The sequence below is a fragment of the Sardina pilchardus genome, chromosome 3, assembly GCF_963854185.1.
Source record: "Sardina pilchardus chromosome 3, fSarPil1.1, whole genome shotgun sequence".
Classification (NCBI taxonomy): Eukaryota; Metazoa; Chordata; class Actinopteri; order Clupeiformes; family Clupeidae; genus Sardina; species Sardina pilchardus.
The window spans coordinates 33,081,155-33,107,856 of NC_084996.1; the positions used below are offsets into that span (position 1 = coordinate 33,081,155).

At 45.1% G+C, this 26,702-nt stretch overlaps 1 protein-coding gene across 5 annotated transcripts in view; it reads right to left on the reverse strand.

Annotated features, from left to right (window-relative positions):
* The window catches only part of sdk1a (sidekick cell adhesion molecule 1a), a 229,814-nt gene that overhangs the window by 74,568 nt on the left and 128,544 nt on the right, over positions 1-26,702 (reverse strand). For 3 of the 5 annotated variants that reach the window (XM_062532945.1, XM_062532948.1, XM_062532950.1), the window contains exons 6-11: positions 12,060-12,086; positions 9,253-9,364; positions 8,329-8,519; positions 5,329-5,412; positions 3,058-3,249; positions 1-53 (exon numbers count right to left, since the gene is read on the reverse strand). The exon at positions 1-53 is cut by the window's left edge and continues 64 nt beyond it. In XM_062532945.1, coding sequence (XP_062388929.1) covers positions 1-53; positions 3,058-3,249; positions 5,329-5,412; positions 8,329-8,519; positions 9,253-9,364; positions 12,060-12,086 — 659 coding nt within the window. The remainder of the gene's footprint in view (positions 54-3,057; positions 3,250-5,328; positions 5,413-8,328; positions 8,520-9,252; positions 9,365-12,059; positions 12,087-26,702) is intronic. The other 2 variants (XM_062532947.1, XM_062532946.1) reach the window with 1 other exon arrangement.

Consider the following 26,702-nt stretch of genomic DNA (forward strand, 5'->3'; position numbering starts at 1 on the left):
CCCATCGGTCACGGTGGCATTGGAGGGCGGGCTGAGGAACGCCGGAGTCATGCCTGCATGGGGTGAACACACACACACACACACGCGCACATACACACACACACACACACACACACAGACACACATGCTGGCTGAGGGATGTAAGCATCTGACGACTACCGCCCACACGTCTGTCTCACAAACATCCTCACACACGTACACAGATACACACACTTGTACTAACACGCACACAGATACCCGCCCACCCACATACACACACACACACAAGGCATAAGCACATACACACAAACAAACATACACACACACACACACACACACACACACACACATACACACATACACACACACGCACATACACACACACACACACACACACACACACACACACACACACACACAAAGCGCCAATCCAACACAGTGTCTACAAACACACCACACCTTCTTCAAATCCACTAATACACTGAGCAGGCGGGTTGCTAATGGTTACTCTTTGTTCACGAGTAGCACAGGAATGTTTTGTTTTGTGCCATTTCTCTCAGTGCACTGCACACACTCTCTACCTATTCAGACTAATGGTGTCAGGACAAGCTGTCATGCACATGACCATAAAAAGACAAATGATGATATTAGCTAGCCATGATAATGATGATAATAAAAAAAATCAATTATGAATTGTTCTCAGCAAGTAAGTTTAAGCCACCAATCTGTCGCAAATCTGTGTGGTTGATCTTCTATTTAGAGTCCCGACCACCTGGGGTTCTGGAAAATACAACACTCCAAAAGAATGCAGATGGCTAGTTTGGAGTGGAAGAATTGCTCCTTTTGTTGGCATATAAAAGCTCTGTGCACTTTTGTGAAACAGTGGCACTTCCAGCTACACCTGGCAGAAGATGACTTGAATGATGTTTAGGAGAGCCTCTCCAACTTCCCCTGTATTTTCACCACCAAATAAACTGTCTTCCATTTCTAATGCACCCAAGACTACACCAAGGAGTGGATCAGGTCTGAATAAGCAAAGAGCAGACTGAGATATCTCTTTTCATAGATGAATTTCCTTCACAATGTAGTTCATGAATAGAAGAGATTGAAGGCGACTTGACACCACACTAACACGACTGACACTACTGACACTACACTACTGACACATCAGATCCAGATCAGAATGTCAGTCATTACCAAATGAATGATTTATGAACATACTGTAAGAGACAGCTCCTACCTCTGCAGTGGCAAACAAAGGCCCAGAGCCTCTCTTCTACATGTCATACCTACTGCACTGTATGGTAGGCAGTTCTAAACATGGGACGTTCACTCAAATAAAGGATGTGTGCACCACTAAGAGGGTGCTCTGCACTCTCTCTCTTGACACCAAGATGATCACAAGGTGCAAAAACAGCTGGAAATTAGGAACATTTTTCTGTTTCTACACTCATTAAAGGAACGATGACACATTTCCATTCTTTTTCATCAGCCACATGCCACACAAATCGCCTTGTCACGTCGACAAATGCACACGTCAAGTCACGTAAACAACCCGTATGAATCCAATTATTTTGATTTGGAAGAAGCCTAATGGAAACTGTGTGACTGGTGGGTCATTTTTAATGGGAGGAAATGTGTAAATGAAGGAAAGGCTCCATTTAGGGGGAGCCAGAGCGCACTTCCGATGGGGCCCTCCGAGCAGAGAGGCTGCCTCGCTGGCATGCAGAGCAGGGAGATGCTGCCATGGCAATTTGAAGTAATCAAGATGGGAGAATAAAGCCCATTACCGACCAATTTCTGCTTTGGCGAGGAAGGAACAGCCTTGTCCTGGGTGAGTATGAGTCTATGTGTGTGTGTGTGTGTGTGTGTGTGTGTGTGTGTGTGTGTGTGTGTGTGTGTGTGTGTGTGTGTGTGTGTGTGTGTGTGTGTGTGTGCGCGCGTGCGCGCACACTGACTGATCACAAAAATGACTGAGAGAGAGATGTCCTTAGAAGTGCCTTTCAAACAACATCCTGAAAGCTTCTTAAATGTCCTCCCACAAATAGAAAAAAGGCCTCTTCAGGCAGAAGACATGGACTTCTCTTTAATTCTTAGCTGTTTGACACACATGCGCAGATCAGGCAACCGCATCTGCAGAACCCTCTGGAACATCCGTGGGAGACAAATAGCTTGTTTTCTTCTCTTAGTGCTATTTACTATACAACAGAAGCATCATTCTAGGCTCCTGTGAAGGGACAACATACAGAGAGAAATTGCAACAGGGAATGCAATAATTCACTGTACTTGTCTTTGATCACTTTGGGATGAAACAGATCGGCAGCAGCAACACGCCCCAGGGAACGACTAATACAGCCCTTCAATTCAATCACTGGTCAGTGCAACATCCACAATCGATGCTTTGAGACAAGACCAGGCACGATCAATACAATGACTTAGACTCTGTGCTGCAGACAACGCTGCAGTATCATTTCATGCTTTCAGAAATAAGGGCACAACTCATTTCCATGCTTTAGTTCAGAGGGTGGTGTAGGTGGGCATAAACAGACGACTCTTAGACTTCAGAGTAGTGTATCAGTTACTCTCTCGCCTCTCTGTATTTTGCTGTCCTTGGAGATTGTTCCAGACACAGCATATAATCAAAGACAATCATGAAGCAGGCGTTAAGTACCCCACTCGATGTGAGAACCATTATGGGTGCCTTTTGAAGAGCTTTGGCATGAAAAAATACATATATTCTCAAGCAGTCAGCCTGAAGTATAATTACGGTGCTTGATTAGATTGTTTCACACACACAGCACCTGAAGAGAGGTTACACACTCAAAATGGCCATCAACGATCAAAAGACGCAACAAAGCTGGTGAAAGTTGAAAGCAGCTATTTCCTTTGCTTGTCTAAATTTCAGGAACTTCTTCAATTTCTATCTCCATAGAGCAAAATCATGTGCATTTTATCAAACACAGCAGTCATACCACTGACAGTGTTGGGGATGAGCAACTAGCTGGTAACACAGAGCACGTTATATAGATATTTGTGAATTTGTAATCATTTCTGAGAATTTAGGATAATCTGACTCACTTGTGACATCTAGATAGGTATGCACTTGACTCTCTCCAGCTGAGTTCCTGGCAAAGCACTGGAAGATGCCGGTATCACTGGGGTGCACCTTCCTGACCTGAAGGCCCATGCTGGAGATTTTGTAGCGGGGGTTGTTGAGCTTACTCAGAGGCACGGCATCCTTATACCATTCAATCTTGGGCGCTGGCACCCCTGAAAAGAGAGAGAGAAACAGAGATGGGAGAGAGTGAGAGATGGAGAGAGGGAGAGAGAGAGAGAAGACAACCAATGTTGCAAAACAAATCAAGCCCTTTATTTATTGACCCTGTAAATAGAGGATTACCTAGTTCATAATCCATAAGGCAAATATTTACTAAGTGAACAAGATCATCACGGCAAATTCCCTTCCCATGTGGATACTGCAGACGTTTTCAACAAACTGACTGCACTAATACTGGATTTAATTGTGGATCATTACCTACGGGCATTTAGCTCTGATTCCGGCAAACACTCAAGCCCACAGTAGATTTTACAACACCCCAACTCCAAAGGACTTCCGCAGCTCCCAGCTACATTCTATATGGCAAGCAGACAGATAGAGCCACACGTCTTGATTATAGCGAGTATTAAACCCTGAAACGGAAGCCTTCAACTGGTCTCGCACGACTTAGAATATCTCAGCTGTTAGCAAAAGTGCACTCTTGAGGAATGACTTAAGTAACAGCTAAAAGAGCTGACAGAGAAAATAATCACTCACAGAGGCTCCGCCGCGATTCACAAGGAGTGGGCCATGGAGCCACACTATTCAAACTCATGTACTGAGGCTTGCTTTGCCTATAGTGAACGGATATATGCTGTATCAAACAGCACTCCACATGAAATGCCCCCCCCCCCATATTCAAAGTGGGCTTCAAACTGAATCTGTGAGAGTGAATGAGAGGCTGTAAGTAGATCAGTCTTAGTCCCCTGATCCCTGGGGAGGGGGGGCGGGTGGTTCTGAAGGGCTACCTCTCCACACAAGACAGAATGGAGACTGTCTCAAAAACCATATTGCCTTGAGGAGCACTTTGCTCGCCGTTGCGGTTTCTTTCTGAAACCTACTGCATCTAGTATGTGCTTATGGCCTGACATGCTTGGAGGACAAGCTCTTCTCGGTTTGGGAGGGTCAAAACTACAACCCTGTTCTACACATCACTGAGAGTACTGACACCTGAATCCAATCATCCTCTTCTTGTTCTTGTTTCTTAACTATTATTATGATATCATTTTCTTTTATCTCAAAATGAGGACAAATGATCATCATATTGGTGTCATACTGATGCAATATAGAAACAGCACCTTTATTGCAGCATCTGCACTGATTCCACAAAGAAATTCCAATCATTTTTTTTCTTTTTTGTTGTTTTCAAAGGAACCATTTCTAATCTCCTTATAGAAATATGGTTGGACAACTAAAAGACTATCACTGGATGTGAAGACCTGATCCCCTTACCCCTCTGTGAGTTTGCACTTTTATTTATCTCAGTACATCAAAAACTCTGGACGCATTTTTTCCCCCTCCAAAAATGCCGCTCAGCCAAACCTGAACCAACACTGACAAATATCATAAATATGCTTCTAACCGGCAGACTGACCTTCCATTTCAGCACTATTACTGGACTTGAAATAAGCATGGCTGGATATTTTTTTGGCAGAAAGCCAATATCATTTTTTATCCTTTCCCCTCCCTCCATATAATGATAATGGGTATGCCCTCTCACATCTCCCGCACATCTTTCAAATCGAATGGCTTGGGCTTGCCATCCAGCGCAGTGCTATTTCTTGAGACAGTAGCCGCCAGTCGGCATCTGAAGACATCATCCGTCAAATTAGGTAGCAAACTTTCGTTGTTCAGCCTTTGATTATGCTCAGAACTTGATTAGAGGGGGGAGCTGGGCAGCAATCAACAAGTCGTAGAAATTGGTGTAAAAAAGATGAAAAGAAAGTGGTGTGTGCGACCCGTGTGAAGGCCCATGAGGGAGCAGGCCGATTGGCATGAAAAGCACCTCGTTGCTTGTTGTGATTGCTTAAGTGTTGTGTGGTGCATACAGCAGCATGAAAGGCCACGCTGCTCGGATAAGCTCTGTGATGGAAGTGCACTGAGGCGTTATGTGCTCAAGTGTGCTATGTTTTTTTACTTTAACTCTTGCTGGGAGTACGTACGTTTGTGTGTGTGTGTGTGTGTTTGTGTGTGTGTGTGTGTGTGTGTGTGTGTGTGTGTGTATGCACGTGGTGGAGCGTATCGGAGCTGACCTCTGGCTTGGCACTGGATCTCGACGGTTCTCTCCACCTCGCCGATGACCTTCCTCTTGGGCTCTGCTGTGAAGTATGGCGTCTCTGCCAGAAGGAACAGGAGAACAAAAAAAAGAATAGCTTGTGTTAGATTGAGTTCTTCAGGAATGTCTTCCTCCCCATATCAAAGAGGCAAAGAAACAGTCAAAATAATAACTCCCAAGATCTATGAGCCTGAAAAAATAATAGCACTCTCAAGGACATTCTCATGGGAATGGATGTGACATAGCTTTTAAGGCAAAACCAGACAGACAGGCAGAATCCATTGCTCTAGACTAGAGAGACTACAGTTTGGAAGATCATTTTAAATGCAACAATTCAGAGAGTGGTATAAAGATGTGATAAATAGCAGAGAGAGAAATGTTAAACAGATAAATGCAGTTTTGTCTTCATACTGCCTGCATAGCTTGTACAGCACCTCCCCCTGGCCACACACACACACACACACACACACACACACACACACACACACACACACACACACAGTAGACCTTCTCTCTCTACTACTTACCATGTCTTTAATGCCTGCGCTTAGCAAAACTAGAGCAGATGGCCAGGAAAAGCTGTGCAGGCTTCCAATAAGGGTTATGTCAATTACAAGAGGTAATCGTACACACGTTTCACTCTTCCACTGCGGACAGATCCCGAGAGCTGCTTTTTTGCTTCCCATCCTGTCTTTACTTGAAATCATTTTCTCAACAAAAAAAAATAAAAATCAATATGAAAAAGGTATTCCTGCTTTGCACCAATAGCTTGATATTCTCCAAGTAGATGCAAAACTCTGACACACAAAACAGACAGCATCACTGGGATTTTCAGCTCAAGGAATTGAATATGCAGTGAGCATTTTTTCCCTGTTTGTTTGTTTCCTTGCTGCAGTGGAACTTGCAGGCCATCACATCTTTTGATGACAGGAACGGAAGAGCACCTTTTCCATATACACATAAGCAGAGGAATAAATGCATACATTTAGAGGCCTGGCGTTTAGTACGGACAAGCGCACAAACACTGACTGAGCTCCTGACTTATGGGTAATGCCACACTGACAGCCCACATTCATCACTTCCTGTCACCTCAATCTGCATCAGGAACAGCACATTCATCCAGTTAGAGCCCTGGCTCTTTAATACATATGTATCCTGGCCGCTTACAATACACACAACACCTGTCAACCTGGCCTATAAATGAACACTAACGAATGGAGAAAATGAGCCATAAATATTTAATATGTTGTTTGGCTCAATGTCTTTCCCCCTATAAAACGGGTGGAGCCATCTGACATGCTTTGGTGGAGAAGCGCTTGAGTGTCGTAGCATGCTAGCATAAAGGATGCAGCACATGGGACCATCCAGGCGTGGCTAATCCTTATCCAGGTGTGGCATACACAAACTGATACGCAGACCTTCCAGCCCGCGTGCTACACGCCAAACTAGTGTGCACACACCTGGAGGCAGTGGCTCATTAAATCAGCTGTTAACATGTTGATTTAATAATTAAAGCGTATTAAAGCTATCTATGGCAGGCGGCTTTTGTTTATCCACATACCCAGAACACATTATTTGCTCTACAAACCGAACAAGTACATTAAATCATCTCAGGGAAAGCAATTACGCACCAGTCTAATATGGTAATTAAGTCACGTAAGTCCTGCTGTTTGGAGCAATGCAGTAGCCTTTTCAGAGAACTTTGCTGGCTGGCTGCACTGGGTGTGTCCTACATTAGTTGTATCACACCGTCTCCAAACGGGGATGATGACACGCTTCTAGAGGCATTTCTCAGAGCCATGCTAGCATGCAGCTCCAGCATGAAGCCATTTCTCTTGGGCAAGAGGGATGTGACAGACACGAGTAAGGCCTCCAGAGCTGTAAGGCTGTGCTTGGGATCTTAGCGCTCATGTAGGACATTACTGCTGCTTATGCTCTAAAAGGATGGGGGAGTGCGCTGGGCTTTGAGCAGATCGGCGCTACATGAGCGAAGAGCCGTCGGAGCCGCGTGTAGCAGCGCAGGCTGGAGCAGCAGGCACACACGGAGGAGCACAGCTACAGTACAGTACAGTACGCCACGGCTCTCACACTGACACAGGAGCAGCAGGCACACGGAGGAGTACAGCTACAGTACAGTACGCCACGGCTCTCACACTGACACAGGAGCAGCAGGCACACACGGAGGAGCACAGCTACAGTACAGTACAGTACGCCACGGCTCTCACACTGACACAGGAGCAGCAGGCACACGGAGGAGTACAGCTACAGTACAGTACGCCACGACTCTCACACTGACACAGGAGCAGCAGAGGGAACAAGTGGGGACAACCAAAGAGAATACACAGCCATACTACACAGATGGGACAGGGCTACAGGGAGGGAGGGAGAGAGAGAGAGAGAAAGAGAGAGAGAGATATGGAGAGAGAGAGAGGGAGAGAAAGAGAGAAAGAGAGATAGGGAGAGAGCGAGAGTCAGAGGGAGAGAGAGAGCAAAAGAGAACCACAGAAAGGGATTGAGAACAAAAAAGAGAGCAGAAAGAGAGAGCGAGAGCAAGCAGAAGAGGAAAGCGAGTGTGTGCGGGAGGAAGATAGAAAGAGAGAAAGAGAGAGGGAAAGGGTGGAGGAGGGAGAGAGAGCAAAAGAGCGAGCGCGGGTGAGAGAGAAATAGCTTGCCTCTGTGGACATGCAGCTATATAAGATGGGAAGAGGAGTGTGTGGATGCCTGAGGTGAAATACACGAGTAGCCAGGAGGAGAGAGAGAGCAAAATAAAGAACAGAGTGCAGCTCAATGAATGGATGGAGGAGTATATTAAAGAGGATAGTGATCACACTACGGTGGAACTGAGAAAGAAGACCCAATAGAGAAACAGAGACATCCATACCGTATGTACTGGCCCAGACAAAGGTTTGAGGAGAGAAGAGAGCATAACACAGCAAAGGAGAAAAGGAGAAGAGGAGTGAAGCTGTCCGAGCCTTACCTATGATGGACAGATAGGCACGGGCCTCTGCTGGACGCACGCTGCTGTCCAGTAAGGAGGACTCGCACACATAGAGCCCCACATCAGCTGAGGTGGGGTTCACTATGGTCAGCCGCCGGCCAAAGGAGCCCACGCCACTGGCCACCTCCGCCCCGTTGCGTCTCCAGGTGATGCTCAGCTTGTCCACGGGGCTTTAGGAGCAGAGGCACACGCACCATTACAGCATCTCACATGGGACGTCTCCATATACACTAAGCACTTAGGACAAACACTGGCATGCAAACATTGACATGTGCAGGACAGTGCACCCACTTACATTACATTACATTACATTACATGACATGACATTACCCAGTTACAGTACGTTACATTACATCACGGTTACATCTTGAATTTCCCCTTGGGGATCAATAAAGTATCATACCAACAGCCAATTCCGTTAATTCCGTCCACCCACAGAGACAACACAAATTATCTGTTTAGACTCAAGTTCAGAATTTAAAATAATTGTTGTTCAGTTAGTGAACATCCCCAAATCTAGCCCTGACCTTAAACTCAACTATTAATTGTCCTTGAGAGTCAACAGATGATGTGTTGATAATGTGAGCATCTGCAGATAGTCTGTGACCAGACTACAGTGTGTAAAGACACACTCTTGCAGTTCATGAGCATTACAGTAAGCAGTTTTGGCACTACAGTAAAGATGTGAACATGATTCTGATTCATCATCACTTGATGCCCTCCTCGATGGAAGGGAAGCAAATGAGAGGTCCACTTCATCATCACAGGGTACACAGACACACTCACACAGCCATTATAACTCACCCACGCACATGTATGTACACACGAAGAACCACACACACACACACACACACACACACACACACACACACACACACACAAACACACACACAGAGTACTCACCGTGCATTAGCCACGCACTCCAGCGTAGCCTCATTCACCCCTGCTACCACTGTGCTATTGCGAGGTGGAATCACAATGACTGGTGCTACTGGGTCAGCTGGAGCGTCGGAATCTGAAGCCAGAGAGGGAAATGGAGGTACACAGAGAGAGACACAGGAGAGACGGGGATATGAGCAGATAATAGCCATCTACTGCCACTGCACATACTGTACATCAGGCTTCTTGCCCCTTTCCCAAATAAAAAATCCAGATTTTTTTCTGATGAAAACCTTGATTTGTTGTGGTTTTCTACAAAAATATGCATTTTTGTTGAGATTTTTCCATCTTGTGCAGTCAAGACTTTCACTGAAATGTTACTGTAATTCTTTTCCAGACTTGTGTTAACACCTTGTACATAATCAAAAGTACATTCAAACTTTGCTTCTCCATGAAGCTCAATCAGTGTGATATTTCTGTTTGTGATCCTCAAAGTCTTTGGCCAGTAATAGTGCAGTGCGCATCTCTCCATGCCTTCTCCTCAGCCTGCCTCGTCTCTAACTCCATTTAGTCCTGTATCTGCTCAGCACAACATGAAAACATCAAGAAGGTGATGTAACACTGGACACCGTGCTGCTGCATTTCAAGAGATGCTTATTAAATATGTCAGATCACTTCCTTGGCCCAGTCCGTGCCAAGCGCAAGACATAAGCAAGACGTTGGCGGGTAGGTTTCACTTTTTTTTGTTTTTGACATGCTTTATGTCTGCCTCCCTCGGAGGGGGAATATCCTGAATAATTGATCACTTGGCAGTAGGCCCAAACTGGGTCCGCAGGGTCGCATTGCCTCCCCCTCTCTCATTTGCCTTTTATACTCAACCATTCTTCCATGAAAATGTGCTTGCTACATTTTTAAAAACGAACCAAGCCTATCTGTATTCTAATTGTAAAAAATTAAAGAGGGACTATTAAATAAGTTTCATTGGTGCAAAGAAGGGATATTAGAGAGGAGCTTAAAATATTGAAATGTTATGGAAATGAAGCTTTTTACACTGGGCTGAATGCAAGAAGCCACCCTTTGATGTTGACTTTGACAAAGGTAACCGAATAGAACTACTGCGAGACTTTGTCTACTTTTAATCTCTTTTGAAAGTTTCTGAAATACCTTGCCTAGGATGCAATATGTGAATGCTATTCGGGTTTCTGCATGACAGCTTTCTCAGTTAAATAAGCACCTAGTGAACTATGCTGAATGTGAAGTGCTCAAACACGCTTTGGCTTTTGTTAAAAGGCACTTGATTTATTCTACACAAATCCTGAAATAATGCACACTGGAAGTTTTAAGCGGCAGGTAGGCTGCAACCATACAGTCGGAGGATGTGGCAAAGAACACGGCCATTTGGATTCCAGCTCCTCTATGTCTTAAGACTCAAAGGGGTCCCATAAAGCTGGGGGGATGTGGGGCTTAAAACAGCTAGCTGAGATCACACGGATATCTATTTAGTGTCTGGCAGCAGTACAGCTCTTTGCAGCGCTGCAGCAGGTGCGGCTGCTTTTAGAAGCGCCACATTCTGGCTTTTGTGCTGTGCGCTGGAGCAGGGTGCCTGCGTGTGTGTGTGTGCGTGTGTGTGTGTGTGTGTGTGTGTGTGTGCGCTGTCTGTCTGAGGCGTGAAGAGCGTTTGGGTGTGATGCCATCATTCGAGGTGTGCCTGCCTCCCGTCTCCCAGAGCGGCGGGCTGGAAGTCGTGTCTGCCGCAACTCAGCGACTCACGTCATCCAGGATCACTCTTTGCGGCTGCCAGTAATGTGATGAAAAGCTGCCAGGGACCAGTTTAATGAAATACCAGGCCATAGGATGCTGTGCTGTGTCTGGCAACGCAGGGAGCAATGGGAAGAAAAGATTCCTTACCTCATTTTAATGCTCAACATTAAACATGTCATTTATTTATTATTATTTTTACAGATTCATCTTTTTGGAATGAGGGATTGGAGATTGGAGAAGGGGGGATGGCAAGGTCTCAGGAGACTTTTCAGCCCTTCCATTTTTCCTTTTAATCTTGGAGAATTATATCAGTGCATGAATATTAAGTTATGCTATCTTTCGAACCGTCCTCCTTGGCAGGGTCTTGCAATGTAATTGAGTTAGGTGCCTTCTCAGCCAGATAAAATAACATGCGGAGCGTTTGGCACTGGTCGTTGCTGGGGTCATTGTTCTGGACTGCTGGTAATGAGTTGATCCCTATGGCTTTGTCCTTATCGCACTCTAGAAGAATCCCTGATGAGGCCTGCCAGGAGGGAGTTTACCGTCACGCTATAAATACCCTAACAGCCGAGCGGAACAAAACATGCGAGAATATCAGCCATAATCCGCCGGCCTGCCTCTGACAAGCGCTAATCAATAGTAAGACAATTTCGCCATGTGGAACTTGTGGTTGCCAATAGCGGCAGATTAGTCACTCATTCATTATTTAACGACATAAACAGCTTATAAATAAATCATTTGGAATCATTGGAGAGAAGCACATGTCCGTGCCACCCGTTTCAGCATCAGAGGTACTGCCAGTCAAGCATTCATTTAATCGAATTCTCCAAACAGTAGTTAGGGGAATCTCTACATAAATTATAACCAGGGAGCACTTCACTGTAAAGGGTAATCATTTAAAACCAGGACAAGAAAAGATGACAGTATCTTACAGTACAATCTAACAGTATACAGTATATCAGACCAGACACGTTCTAGTGTGCTGAAGTCATTCTCACACCTAAAGTGCCACATTTCCAACATTACTTTAAGTACGTATTGGGCCAATTGGGGCCCAAAGGATATCTTACCATGTGAGCCCCGGTTCCTCTTGCTTACTATCCGGTAGCAAAGGCAAAGAAGAGAGCACAAACAGCAGCAGAGGGTAATGAACATAAAATGTAGACTACATTCATGTGATCAGACAGGAGAGAGAAACATATGTTCTTAAGTGGCTCTGGAATTACAGTATAAAGCATGAGGTATCAGGATAGTGTGTGTGACCCATACATTACACTCAAAGGGCTCTTGGATTGCAAGTGCCCTAGTTTTTTTCTCCTCAGTAAATCTGTGTCATGGCCTTAATTTAGTCTCTGTGATGAACACAAGTTAAAACAACACAAGGTAGGATTACAAGACTTGGCCACAACAAAACACACACGCACAGAGATATACAACTAAACAGCCGGCAGATTGTCAGAATAATAACAACAGAAAGACAAAGACTACAACCATGAAATATTAATTGCTCCGGGGATTGTGGAACTTCAAGGCACATGTAGGAGTTCCGTCTGAGTTCTGCTACCAGGAGGAAGACAGATGTACAGGGCTCAGGCGGAAAAAAAAAAAAGAAAAATGCAGAAATGCACCACACACAGTTGGCATTAGGTACAACAACAGGATGATGTCTGACATTGTTGTGCTTGCTCGCTCACTGTGCAAGTGCGGGGGGGGGGGGGGGGGGGGGGGGGGGGGGGGTGAAAACGAGTGACAAAGCCTGATGACCCCGGCCTTTCAAGTACGGATCCACTCAACCTCAATAACTGCGTTGTAGGGGATTCACCACTACTGATTTGTACTGATTGACAAGTTTCTCTTAGTTGTGTCTAGTGTCTATGTACAGGTTATGTACTGGTACAGTGCTGGTGCTAGCATTGCTGTTAGTGCAAGCTGTTGGCAGTGGGTGTTTCATCTATGGATGAGATGATTGATCATCCATAGATGTGCTCTTATTGCACTTCACTACAGCTGTACACAACCTGCATGTCACTGTGGAACAGGTCTCATTTGCATTTAAGTACTCATAGATGTGTGTGATGGGAGCTGGAGAACCCATCACATGGTGAAATTTCACCAACTTGATTGATGATTTTGATACCATCTTGGCAACATCCAGGGAAATTTCGCCAGAGAGGGTGCAGAAATCAAGGATTTTTGATTTCACCATGTGATGGGCTCTCTTTCAGTCAAAGCACTCTTGGCGTACACAGGGGTGTAGTGGTAAAAAATAAAGAGGTGGGTATCCATCATGCAGGCCACAACTCAGTCACCGGTAAGGCGGACCATGGTACAGTATAGTGTCCTGACCACATCGCTATAGGCTATACCATTTGATGGTACCAAGGGCATCACTCTTATAGGCCACACAATCATAAGTTCATTGTTAACTCCAGAAGGAATACATATGGTTGAAGTCTATAAAGTTCATTAAATCACAATTAAGAGGAAACAAAAATGTAGTCAGCAGTTAATGTAGTCAGTATGGCCTTATCACCATAACAAGTAAGAAATATGTGCAGGAGTCTAGTCTGAATGCTCTAGCCTACCTACACCTTTAAGCTAATTGAGCTATAGTGCACGCGTCTCTGTGCTAGCATTCTGAGGGCAAAGGAGAGGGGGTACTCCACCTCTAGCATTTCATATGCTAGCCTGGCAGAGGAAACTTGCCCAGTTATTTCTCTAAGGACTTTATTATGTCTCTACCATATGTGAAGCCATGTACTGTAGCATCATCCACAATTAGTTGTGATGACTTGGTACCCAATTGGTGAGCTAATTATGAGAAATTAAACTTTATTTCAGGCTACATCAGGAACGCGGTTGCATGTGGTTGGTTATATTATTATAGCCTAACATTAACTAGCCGACTATCAAAGGGAGCTTACCACTAGCTGCCAGAGGCTCAAATGCCAGAGAATGCATGAAATAACAACCAGTTATCTATCTGACTTTAAATCCTGAATTTTACTTGTAACATACAAAGTGACTTGCAACTTTGTGTCTGAACTCTGAAGTAACCTAATAATGTCAACGCCGTGCCTTGTTGGCATATCAAGTTCATTGAACCTCAAAAAACGTGAAGCTTTGTATTGTTTCTGGGACTCACTCACTTTGGGCTTGTTGTCGGGACTGCTTTCTGGCATCATCAGTAGGGATGCTGTCTTGACGCTACATAAATCGGTAAATATCCATTTCGAAAATTCATTCATTATCCAAACTCATTTGCATGACATGTGGTGTGATTAATCTTTGATGCTTCCAGCTGAATGCCACAAGATGATTGGTCACTGACACCATGATGCTGCGCAATATGGATAAACTGTGTAGCACAGGCCAGGTTCAGCAATATGAAACCTCCAACAGGAAACTATACATTATTGTAAAACAACACGCTTCATCTAGAACTGTCTATGAAAGGTATGCTAATGGTATGATGAGGATTTCAGAATATCCCATTTGAGACACGGAGGCCAGTTTTTGCCATTCAAAAATGGCTGTGGGTATTGTAGGCATGTGGAGCAATGTGATGTGGCCGCCGTGCGTTTAGCATAGCCGTGGGTGGCAGGTGCTGGCGAATGAGCTAGCAGAGAGGGTGGAGCATATTCCCCTGAGCATGGCAGGCAGCGGTGCGGGGCGGTGCGGTGCGGTGCGGTGCAGGGGGGCGGTCCATCGGGCTTGTCCCGCTTGTGTTCTGTCACTTGTTCTGCCAAGTGAGGCAGGGTAATACATTATGTGACTCTCTCTCTCTCTCTCTCTGTCTCGGGTCAATGCATCCTCTAGCCTGTGTGCCCCAGGGGCAGAGGTTGGCTCTCACTTCTTGTTTGGTGAGGGCGCACATAAATGCTCACAAACAGGGACAGAGTCCCTCTCCCTCAGAGCATCTCTCTCTCTCTCTCTCTCTCTGTGTGTGTGTGTGTGTGTGTGTGTGTGTGTCATATGGCTGATCCATATTCATGTTTTGTTTTGTTTATCCGCCTCCTCTCATTCTCTCTCTCTCTCTCTCCCTCTCCCTCTTTCTCTCTCTCTCGGGGCCCAGGGCTATGGAGGATGGCACAGGCAGGCCGCCTGCAAATAACAGCCTCCACCATAGCTGCCTTGCGGGGGGTGGGAGGGGGATGTGTGTGTTTGTGGGGGATATCCCTCCCCACTCCCTCCCCACCACCATGCCCCCACCTCCAGCATGAGCGCTATCCCAGCAGCGCGCTCTGCCTCTCCAGATTGGGGCTGACATGTCCACAGCGCAGGAGCTCTGGAGGATTAAAGAGCAGCGATCTATCTCTAGCCTGCGGCCAATGATCCCCCCCCCCCCACTGGCCCTGCACTTAGCCCTGCGGTCACAAACCTTAACCCTGCTGCACACTCTGGAGGAATGTCTGTAGCACAACAAACAAACGGCCACCCTTACACCCTATGCTCCAGTCCTTCTCCTTCCTCCACACATCCATTCATACTTTACGCTCCATACATCCGTTAAAAAGGGTTCTTTTGCTTCTCACCTTTGTCACAAAGGTCATGCAAGATGGGAGCGTCATGTAATGGTTGGGTGTTTGGGAAGGAGAAATCATCGGGGACTGATTTCCCTACAGTGTTCTTCTGACTGAAGACAGTGAAAAAACTGTTCACTCAGAGAACCAAAGAGCGCCCCAGAGGAAAGCTCTCTGTGTTCCAAACGTGCACTTCATTCCTCTCCCCCTCCAAAGCAGAACTCTGCTCTAGTACCATCTAGCCTACTTCAGTGTAGAAGGGGAGCAGTGGAACGGTTGCAGATACTTTCATATTTTAAGTATGTTCCACTGATAAAAAAACAGAAAGTTCAAAGTCTGAATATAGTGCACCTAGAGACAGAAGGGGAAAATGTAACCTTTGAGTCTTCACTATTTGCCTAAGTAATCCCCAAAAGATGCATATTCACAACCTTGTCTGGAAGCATACAGCATAGCATGTGTCTTTCATGACTTAAGACCTTTTCAAAAAATAATTGCACAATGATAGAAAATGATAGCAGAAATGGTCTCTTTCAGATCTAGCACTACTCAAAGCATTTACATAAAAGATTTGACACAATGTAGCAGCATACATAATGTAGGTTATTATATGTGTGCTTACATAGGGCCAAGTGGTATGGGGCCACATGCCATACTTGCTTTTTGAAACCAGCACTGGGATCTGTCCATCAAGCATTTGCACTGAGGGCATCCAATATAAATATGACACTGCTGAAAATGTCAGTATCAAGCTTAGTGTTAGTGACTAAATTAAACATGGCATTTGATATGGGAATTCTCGCTTTCCCCACTCTGCCCTAACTATAAAAAAAGACTACATATGTGCAACTTCATGCATTTGTAATTCTACCATTTGATGGGAATAGGTGAAAAAAGCGGATCTTTTTTTTTTTAGCCATTGTTGGTTCAAGGCAGTCTGTGAAATACTGCATTAGCCAAACACAGGAGACTAATGAACAATGCACAAAGAGCTAATTAAAAATGGAAACTCTAGAGGTACTTTTCTCAGGTCTGACTATCCCCCTCCCCCTATCAGCTCCCCCCCCCATCCCTCCACTCTCGTCTCTCCTCTCTCCTCTCTCCACTCTCTCTTTCTCTCCCAGTGGTGAAACTTGGGCTGCTTGGCATTCCCTCCATGTGTGCTCATCTCATCGATTGACACCTACGTTCCTTTCCTATGCAGTGGATCACCATCTGCACAATGATGCTCACAATCACAGGGGTTTCTCGCTGTCTCTCCACACAACCAAACAGATTCTAGGGGCCCTAAAGACCCCCAGTCACTGCTGCTATTGATCCCCCGCTGCCTTGACCTGCACTTCATTTACAACAAAGGTTATTTTCTACCTGCGTAGCCAGCCGTCTGCCCGACAATGTGGGAAACAGGCTGAGGATTGGGAGTCGAGGAAGACAGTCATCCTCAACAGCTTCTGACACCTGGTAACCTTTTCCGAGTGTGGTGCCAATCACCCAGCCAGGAGAGGCAGACAGCTGCCCGTAAACGCAGACTCACTCTGACATTTCACACAGACTCTAACAGTAGCCATTTGGAATGCTTTGTATGGCCTTGGTTTTTGCCCTCGCACACACACACACACACACACACACACACACACACACATAGACACACAAAGAAAGCAGAGAGAGAGAGAGAGAGAGAGAGAGAGAGAGAGAGAGATGCAAACACACGCACACACACACACACACACACACACACACACACACACACATACACACGTATAGACACACACACACACACAACATTGTGTCTGCAGATAATAAAAAGAAAGCAAACAGAGAGAGAAAGAGAGAGAGAGAGAGAGATGCAAACACACACACACACACACACACACACACACACAACATTGTGTCTGCAGATAATATGTGAGTAAAGATGTTCTCAAAAACATCCACAATGCGTGGACATGCATGAGCCCAATCTTAAATGCTCATGTACACACACACACACACACACACACACACACAAGCATACAAACATGTACACATTCCAGACAATGCTTTCCCTCCCATTTCACAGCTGCCCTTGTTTCATTAATTGCACAGCGTGGCTGGAGAGAGATTCCACACGCCAGGTGTAAGCACGTGTCTAATTGGATGTTAATACATTGCGTGTGACAAATGTACACTCAGACACAGGTGAAGAGACTCTTCCCCCGATGAAGGACTTAATCATGGCGAGGCATGGGGGAGACGGAGAGGCACGGAGGCTGGCGGGGGCTACGGGGTCACGCGCACCCATCTGCACCTCGCCCACAGATCTGTGGAGATGAGGAGCGCCGCCACTGCTTTGATGGCAGCGTAATTAGAGCCAGAGAGCTTCCTTTTAGACTTTAGCGCTGCTCAATGCAAAAAAATTGGCACCTGGCCCCGTCAAATTAAAACCAGTTCGCCAATTTGTGGCGAAATGTGTATACATAATGCAAATTAGAGCGACCACGTTGATAAAATAATGAGGACACCAACTGCTTTTTTGGACAAATTAATTAGTTGGATTAATACTCTCGATCTCTTTTTTTCTGAACAAGTGACTAAAGGAATCAGGTTGGCAAAACGGTCTGGAACATCTGAACATAACAAAAGCGCAGCCAATGGCCATCCAAAGAATGACAAAGGAGAGCCGGGCTCTCTTTCTGACTTCAGAGGGTGCAGACAGACTGCACAGCTGTGCTTCTCTGAAAGGGAAAAAAAGAAAAAAAAACTTTCCAACTTTCAACTCTTGTCATCCCGCCCTTGCTCATCAACACACATTAGTGTCTCATGCTCCTCCAGACCCAGGCTGATCAGAAGAGGCACTCCAGAAAAGCAGCATGGCCGCCCGGAATAACAATGCAAAAAGTTACATTCATGATTCATGCATCTGACTGAACCCAGGATGAAGGCTGCACGTTGTCCACAAATTCATGTGGCCCATAAAAATGAGTAACACTAGGAATCCATTGGTTTGTGCATTTCTTTACTCCCTTCATCATGACAAGCTACTTGCAATTCAATTGCTTGAGAAGAAATACACATTCTCAAAAGGATCTACCAGTCTTCACTTAAATCATGGATCCTGGGCCGAAGAAGATGCAAACACTATGCATATGTTTGATTTTCTCTTGCCAAATTGCTTGTGGAAAGAATGACCCGCACCGACTGTGAGTAAAAAGTAAGCGCTGAGGTCAGGCAAGGTGCACTGACAGGGCACCTCTAAAAACAGACCAGTAGAAGAGCCTCAAGTATTTACTGTTTCTCTCTTCTGCACTCAGCTAGAGAGAGGGAGAGGGAAAAACCCCAAAGCCCTGCTATCTCCAGCAAAAGTGAAGGTAGAAGTCAGAGAAAAGGGAGAAAAGAGAGAAACGCATATGAGAGAGAGAGAGAGAGAGACAGAGAGAGAGAGAGAGACAGAGAAATTGGAGAGTGGTGTAAGGCTGCCTGATCTCTCAGAGCTCTTGGCAATCTCAAAGGGCTTAAATGTTACACTGTGTTCTGTAGCCATGTCTTGTGTCAGGAGGGGGTTCTCTGTGCTGCTGACCTCACCAGGGAGATCATTACACTCCTCCATGTTGGCTCCAAACGAGCATGGGCGCCAGCGCCAGCCAAACGCCAGTCGGTTGGATGTTTGAAATGAAACAATGGCGTGGAGGGAGGGGGGGGGGGGGGGATTAACACAGCACGGATAGGCTCTTTCATGGCACCCACTTCCTCATGGTAACCTGAAGCAATTCTTAAGAGTGAAAAATAATAATACAGCTTGGGGTGGTGCATTTGGAACACTTTTTACATGGTAGCCACAGAGTGCCTGCAGAAACTAAGGGCCAGTTGTACAAAGACCATGGAATAAAATGAAATAAAATATAAAACAAAGGCAGGACTACGCTTGTGAAAAAGCGATTCTTTCACTAGAGTCCTCTGGTTCAGGGGAAAGGAGAAATTTTCCATTAGACAGAACACCTTTAAAATGCCACAGCTTGTTGGGCTATCTCTATGTAATTACAGAGGTGACATCTCTAAAACTTTGATAATTGCAGGGCTTGTGGGGAAATCTCCTACCTGAGATTAAATTTAGATTTACTCTGACAAACACTTTAAAGTGTAACTCGGAATTACACTCCATTGAGGTTTGTTTGATGGCAGCCAATGGAAAAGCTTTTACATGACCACACACAATAGATACCAGCTAAACACAGACACACACATGATATAGAATTGGTGTGGTAGGATTAAACAAGACAGGACTAGACTCAGTCTTCGACTCAGACAAGAGCAACCCCCCTCCTCTCTCTTTCTCTCTCTCACTCACACACACACACACACACACACACACACACACACACACACACACACACACACACACACACACACACCGAATGCAGAAGCAGTACAGAGATCTCATTAACCCTCTGTGCATAGCACAGTAGGTCTTCCATGAGCGAGTGCAGTGATTCATCATGATGGACAGAGAGGGAGAGAGGGAGAGACAGAGCGGCGAGCATGAGGCCCACTCTTGCTTTTCTCCTCCTCAGGCCTGTTTCACATCCTGTTTTCTCTCCTCTGTCATCTTCTCACGCCGCATGTCTGCTCAGGACAAGTGCGCGGGTCAAGAGAGCGGCCAGTGGCCTCCCTGAGAGGTTAACAGCCCAGCAGTCAGCCATGGCAGAGAAAGGGAGGGACAGAGACAGTAGACAGAAGTTGAGCACAAATTGCCATTAGTGAGAGACAGGATGTGGGGGAAAGACAGAGAGGGAGTAGTGGACTGAGCTATAATGAAGCCAGATAGAGTTTTGGTACAAAAACAGCTTAGTGCATTCCTAAAAAGCATACAGAAACCCTGTAGAAACTGCTCATTAAAAACATACCTCCAACTGTTACAAGCTGCTTCATAGTGCTGCTTTAACAGTAGAAGTAAAATGTGGTGTGTTGGTGGTGAAATCCAGGTTGTGTATGAAGCAGGAACTGATCATCTATTTTCCCATTTGTCTCACCTGTTCAGGACGTTCCTCAAGCAGGAGGACTGCGCCGACATGCTGGACTTCTGGCTTGCCTGCAGCGGCTTCCGCAAGCTGGAGGCCAGCGATGGCAACGACCAGAAGAAGCTCAAGCGGGCCAAGGCCATCTAGCGCAAGTACATCCTGGACAACAACGGGATCCTGCTGCAGCAGATCGATTAGGACAGCGCATGACCTTCACTTGGCTGGAGGGCAGTGCCTTACCCACAACCCAGAGCCAAAGTGTAGGGGACTCCACAGTAGTAAGTGGCAGGCAGCAACAGCCACTTCTGAGGTGGCCTTGCCGGACTTCCTGCTGAACTGCTGACTACACGGCCACTCTCTCGGCAGGGAGCGGCCTGAGGTAAAACACACTCACACACACTGACGTCCACTTGCTCTCTCCTCTCACTTTAAAAATACTTGGCAGAAAAAGAAAAAAGGGGAAAAAAGACCAGGCCCTGCACTTTTTTAACGACCACACAGGAAAATAAAAGGTAGGGATGAAGAGAGAGAGAGGAGGGAAAAAACAGTCACCTTTCTCTTCAAAGTGATCCCCAGGTCCCAGCAGGTAAATTAGAACCGTGGGTGAGCTGTTTGTCAAGCAAGGCGCGCAGACTCACAGCCATTTAAGGGATGTTTGAGTAGCAGTAGCAGTAGTAGGAGTAGGAGTAGGAGTGAGTGAGTGAGAAATCACTACACCATGCAGTCTTGGTGGCTCAGCAGCACTTCCCATAGACACTCCCATGGGGGCCACTGTTCACCCGACTCTGTCACTCTGAGGACACAAATCGCTTCATGCTACCTGCCATTGCTAACGTGTCTCTCCCCCCACCCCCCCCCCCCCCCACACACACACACATATGGTTGTTAATGTTGCCTAAATGGCAAGAGCCAACATCCTGGTGCTGTCGGCCACATCCAAATGCCGTGGCAGAGGGCTAAATCGCTCCATGTGATGGCTGCCAACCCGTGCAGCCTAATGTGACAAATTCCTTAATGTCTCTCTTTTAACAGATGCAAGGTAAATGGGACACCTTATTTGCCATTAACATTTTTCAGCTGGCAGAACTGAGAGAGAAAAACCAGCACAGTCGCCATCCAACAAATCCATTTCCTACCAGATAGCAGCCCAGCATTTTTTTGGAGTCTTTATTGTTGAACTAGCCCTGGGATGGAATCGAACAGCAAAGACCAATAATATTACAGTAAGTGCTTCTTTATAGTCAAAACATTACCATCCATTGTTCAGATAGCATTGCGAAATGGCTTTGAGCAATTCGCTCGCAAGGTAATTTAGACAGACAGATACCAAAGGGGATCTGAGCTGCCCCCAGATGAATACAAAGTGGAATAAAAAGCATCAAAGTTAGGAGGTGTGGTTTGGAACCTTCAATTTATTAGAATGCCTCCATTTATTTTAAAGTTTCTGTGGAAGTTCTCTCTCTCTCTCTTTCTGTGTGTGTGTGTGTGTGTGTGTACTGGGTGAGTGTGCGTGTGTGTGTGTGTGTGTGTGTGTGTGTGTGTGTGTGTGTGTGTGTGTGTGTAAATATGTGCGTTTGAGAGAGTGAGAGAGGGAGAGACAGAAAGGGGTAGAGAGGGGTGGAAACTGTGTATTGGCATTGACTCTAAGGCGTTCCTTTTTCTGACAAAGTGCATTAATCAGGAACCTGTCAGCCGAAGGTTCAATTTGCATTAATAAGATGTGTGAAGTACAGGGAGATGCAAAGCTCAAAGGATACACTGCAGTAATTAACACTGATATCTGAAATGCCACCAAGATGCTTTTCATGTGGAAGCGCTTATTTGGCAAACAAAAATGTGTTTACATACATAAAGCAAAAATAGTAAAATACTGCACTAATTTGACATCTGCACTATTTTGTCATAGAATTATCAATCAACTTAAAGAAGCATACCTAAATGACTTTCAAGGTGAATCATTAGAAATAAATAACCTGCGAGCAACCTTAACATTTAATGTATTTAAATGCACTTTACACAAACACGGCACATAACCTTTGATTATCTCAGAAGCTTAGAGGACAAGATTGCAGCAGTAGCAGCATGGGTTTTGTATGATTAATATAGGTTGCTCCAGATCCCCTCACTCCCAGTAGTGTAATCATTCCAGTCTGTCTGTCTGCCCGCATTGGTCGGAGCTATTTCTCATTTTCATACAATGTTGTAGAGGAGTCACCATATCTTGTTGGTCCTTTAGGCTGATCTGGATCTGACAATATAGGGTGAGGGTCTGCAGGCACCTGACTGCTTTAATTCCCACAGGCATTCCCAGGCCAATCACCAATATGCAGGTCCAGTCTTTTGAAAAGAACACAGCCTCAGGTCATTTACCAAAAGGTCCTGCTGTATGGCCTCAGCCTTGCCACAGACAAGCTACTGAGTGGACGTCAACACCTTCACCGGTTTCATTCCACATGACTTGTAATATGAGATGAGAACCCATGACCTTATTCAGATGCCACAGCAGGGCTCACTGGTTGCTGATGCTGATGTCTAAGACAGGGCCCTGATGCAATCCCAGCTCCATATTGCAATGTCAGAAGGAGGAGACAAAAGACAATTGTTCTTTTCTTTCACGTCGATGGCAGACACTTTGTGGCGCCCCACCTGTAAATGGGTGTGCTGAGGCTGAATAAAAATAGGAGGCTGTCGTGTCTTCAAAGCGCATCATGCTACTTGCTTCATTCTTTATAAACAGCAATGCAAGCACAATGAGGGAAACTGTAAAAACGTGGCCAGTGCTTTAAGCAATGATGAACCCTTTCACTGAGGAGAAATGTGCTGTGTTTGTGTAAGATGGGGAAACCATGGCAAAGTTAAGGATCGTTCACATCAGGAACGATAACGATAAAGATAACTGTAACGCTAAAAGCGTCCCTGACCAACGATAAGGATAGTCTCTCTATGTGTTGATGAATTTGATGGCTAAAATTGGATGGATTCTGTTTGGCTGTCAGCTTTTTATCGTTCTCCAAATTGCTTTGAAAGGGATGCCCAATAGTATCGTTCTTCATGCTATTATTATTTGTCGTTTATGTGTGGATGTAGTCATTCAGATTAGGTAGAATGATACTTTTTTGCCGTTGATGTTATAGTTATGATCCTTGGTCTAAACAGCTCTTTACAGTGATATTTTGTAACATTTATGTGGTATTGCCAATGGACTGATTTGTCACTTTGATGGCACATTTGATGTATGACAAATAGCTTAACGCTGTTTTCTGATCTTTTTTTAGCTGTAAAGTTACTGCGCTGTCAATATCTTGTACCATAGATGCAACAGCGTAATCTAAATGTCTAGCTTCTGTAGCGACAGGCTTTTTGTTGTAAACAAAGTCAACCGAAGCGCACTAAGGTGACGATGATAGAATAGGCACCATTGCTTATGTGTCCATTATCGTATAAAGTCCACCCAGACAATTTGATTGGTGCGGTCGGTTTGAACTGCTCTGGTTCGGGCATAGTTGCGTCTCACTATATATATGTACAAACATTTAATGCAATCAGTAGAATATTAGACATCTCAGCTGTTGGATCTTTCAGCATGCAGTTGAATTTACACAATGCACAAAGCGTTCACTGCACAAAATCATCACTGTACTTGTGTGCCTTGTTCAACCTCATTTACATGAAACACACATTTTGTTGTGATTGACAATATTCCTGCACATTCCACCAGCATACACAAACACAGTCCTATTATATGAGGAGCCTTTTAGTATGCCTTTTAGTGCATTGTTAGATGTATAGGAATGCAAAATAACTACGCTGTTTACAACCAGCCTCAACACCTTATAGGGGACCGAAATAATGTTTGACAGATGTTCATAGTAGTCATACACACACACACACACACACACACACACACACACACAGAGAGAGAGGGAGCGCAAAAAAAACCCTAAATCTGTTTGATTTCTTAGTACTGTAATATAGACTTGGTTTGATTCGTATTGACCTGAGACTTCTCTCACTATGTCTCCCAGAAGCACATGTAATTTTTGGTCAGACTGACCGAGCCTGTAAGCCTTCACATCCCCATGCTCATTAATAGATTTCACGCATTTAATTTCCTGGTGTTATCAAAGCATTAAGATCCCCAGCCCCAAAAGTTTATGCATATTATATCCCCAAGCGCTACATTATCAAATAGTTCCTCCGGCCAACATTCCTGGGCTGGGATTCTAATTTAAACTAATATCTCGTGGGCACACAGTGGGAGCCACTGGGCTGGCCATTAAAAATGCAGCTTTTTCCTCAGCGCTGGGGCCTCACTCGCCACCACTTCCAGAGAGCACTGCTAGTTCAGTGCAGTCTCCACATCCATTTCATTAACACATATACCGTATATTTAAAAAGCATGCATCCTTGTGTACATATTTCATGGGTTCTTTTATTCCAGTGTTTCCTGAAAAGCATTTTAACCCTTTCATGCACGCATTATGAAAAAAAGTGTCTAGATTTTTTTAGTATTGATTTTAGTACTCTATATGAGCCCAATATTGAAAATCAGTTGGAATTTTTAAAAAATATGCTTTTATATAGAAGTTATGTTATTGTCCACGTATGTGGACAGTGCGCAACAAAGGGGTAAAAAAGGATAAAATGTAATGACAGAAAATGTGGAAACTATGGCCCTCTACTTCCTCCATACTACCCACCCAGCCCTCTACTACCCCCATACTACCCACCCACCTCTCTACTACCTCCATACTACCCGCCCAACCCCTCTACTACCCCCATTATTGCTCACCGACCCTCACCCACCCCTCTACTACCCCCATATTACCCACTTCTACTACCACCACTACCCAACCACCCCTCTACTACATCCATACTACCCACCCCTCTACTACTAATCCACCCACACCTCTAGTACTCTCATACCCACCCCTCTACTACCCACCCAACCCTCTATTACCCCCATATTACCATACCACCTTGGCATTACCACATGTAATTAGGTCATTACTTATAAATATGTTTACCAAATGTTTGTGTCTTTGTAATTTAAAGCAATTAAAATCATATTTGAAAAAAAAAAAAAAAAAAAAGTCCTAGTTACAAAATCTCATTTTTGGCCATTTAACTCCTCTGTTGCGCAACGTCCACATACGTGGACAGTTGCTTGTTAGGGTCTACAAACTCCATTTTACATCCGATTTAATTTCTGAAAACATAGAGTTGTTCAACACACTCTCCTGTACAGCATAATATTTTTTTTTACATGATTTTGCCTTCTTGAGTACTAGCTTTTTACAGATATGCCTGGAGCATTCAGCATATGGCCATTACTGTCACTCATGTTGAATTGATGATGTCATCAAGCAGTCAACATTCCAAATATAAGATGATACATATTGTTAATATATTGCCAAGGACCTTCTAAAACTGCCCTGAAGTGGATTGGTGTATATCAACATGATAAATAAGTAGAAAACAGAGTTAAAGTTACTGTCCACGCATGTGGACGTTGCGCATGAAAGGGTTAATGTACTCCGCATGTGGTGTTGTAGACTACTGATTAGCCAAAGGAAGTGCTTGTGGAACATCTCATTTCAATGAGTTGTGAAGGGATTAAGGTGTGAAAGAGACATTTTAATGCTGTGTAAGGTTTTAGCAAGTACCCACGGCATCATGGTATGTTCAATATTGAAAATGATATTCGCTGAGGCAGGGACACGAAAAGCCGGAGATAAAGAGGTAAGAGTTCCGCTCAAGAGACCCACTTCTGGGGGGAGTTAAAAAAAATGATAAGGCACCCTGTTGCGGTCCACTCCAGGAAGGCCAACAAGAAAGAATCCCCATGAATTGAGTGGTGTCGCCCAGCAAAGGAGGGGCACACGGAGCTCTGGTCTGGCCAAAGCAGGGGCACATGGAGCTCTGGTCTGGCCAAAGGAGGGGCACACGGAGCTCTGGTCTGGCCAAAGCCTCCTGCTGTCTCCTTGCTGAGCGCCACCTCCAGCCAGTGCCACCCACCTCTTGGCATGTGTGTGCATGGCGCCTTTGCGTACGCAAGCAAGCTACCCTATTGCCATCCAACCCCAACACACTACAGTGAAGCACAACCCTGTTGTGGGTAGAGCAGGCAGACGAGAAAGGCAAAGATGCTTTGAGGCACGCCACGTGGCGCCTTCAGCTTTGAATAGGGAGGTGA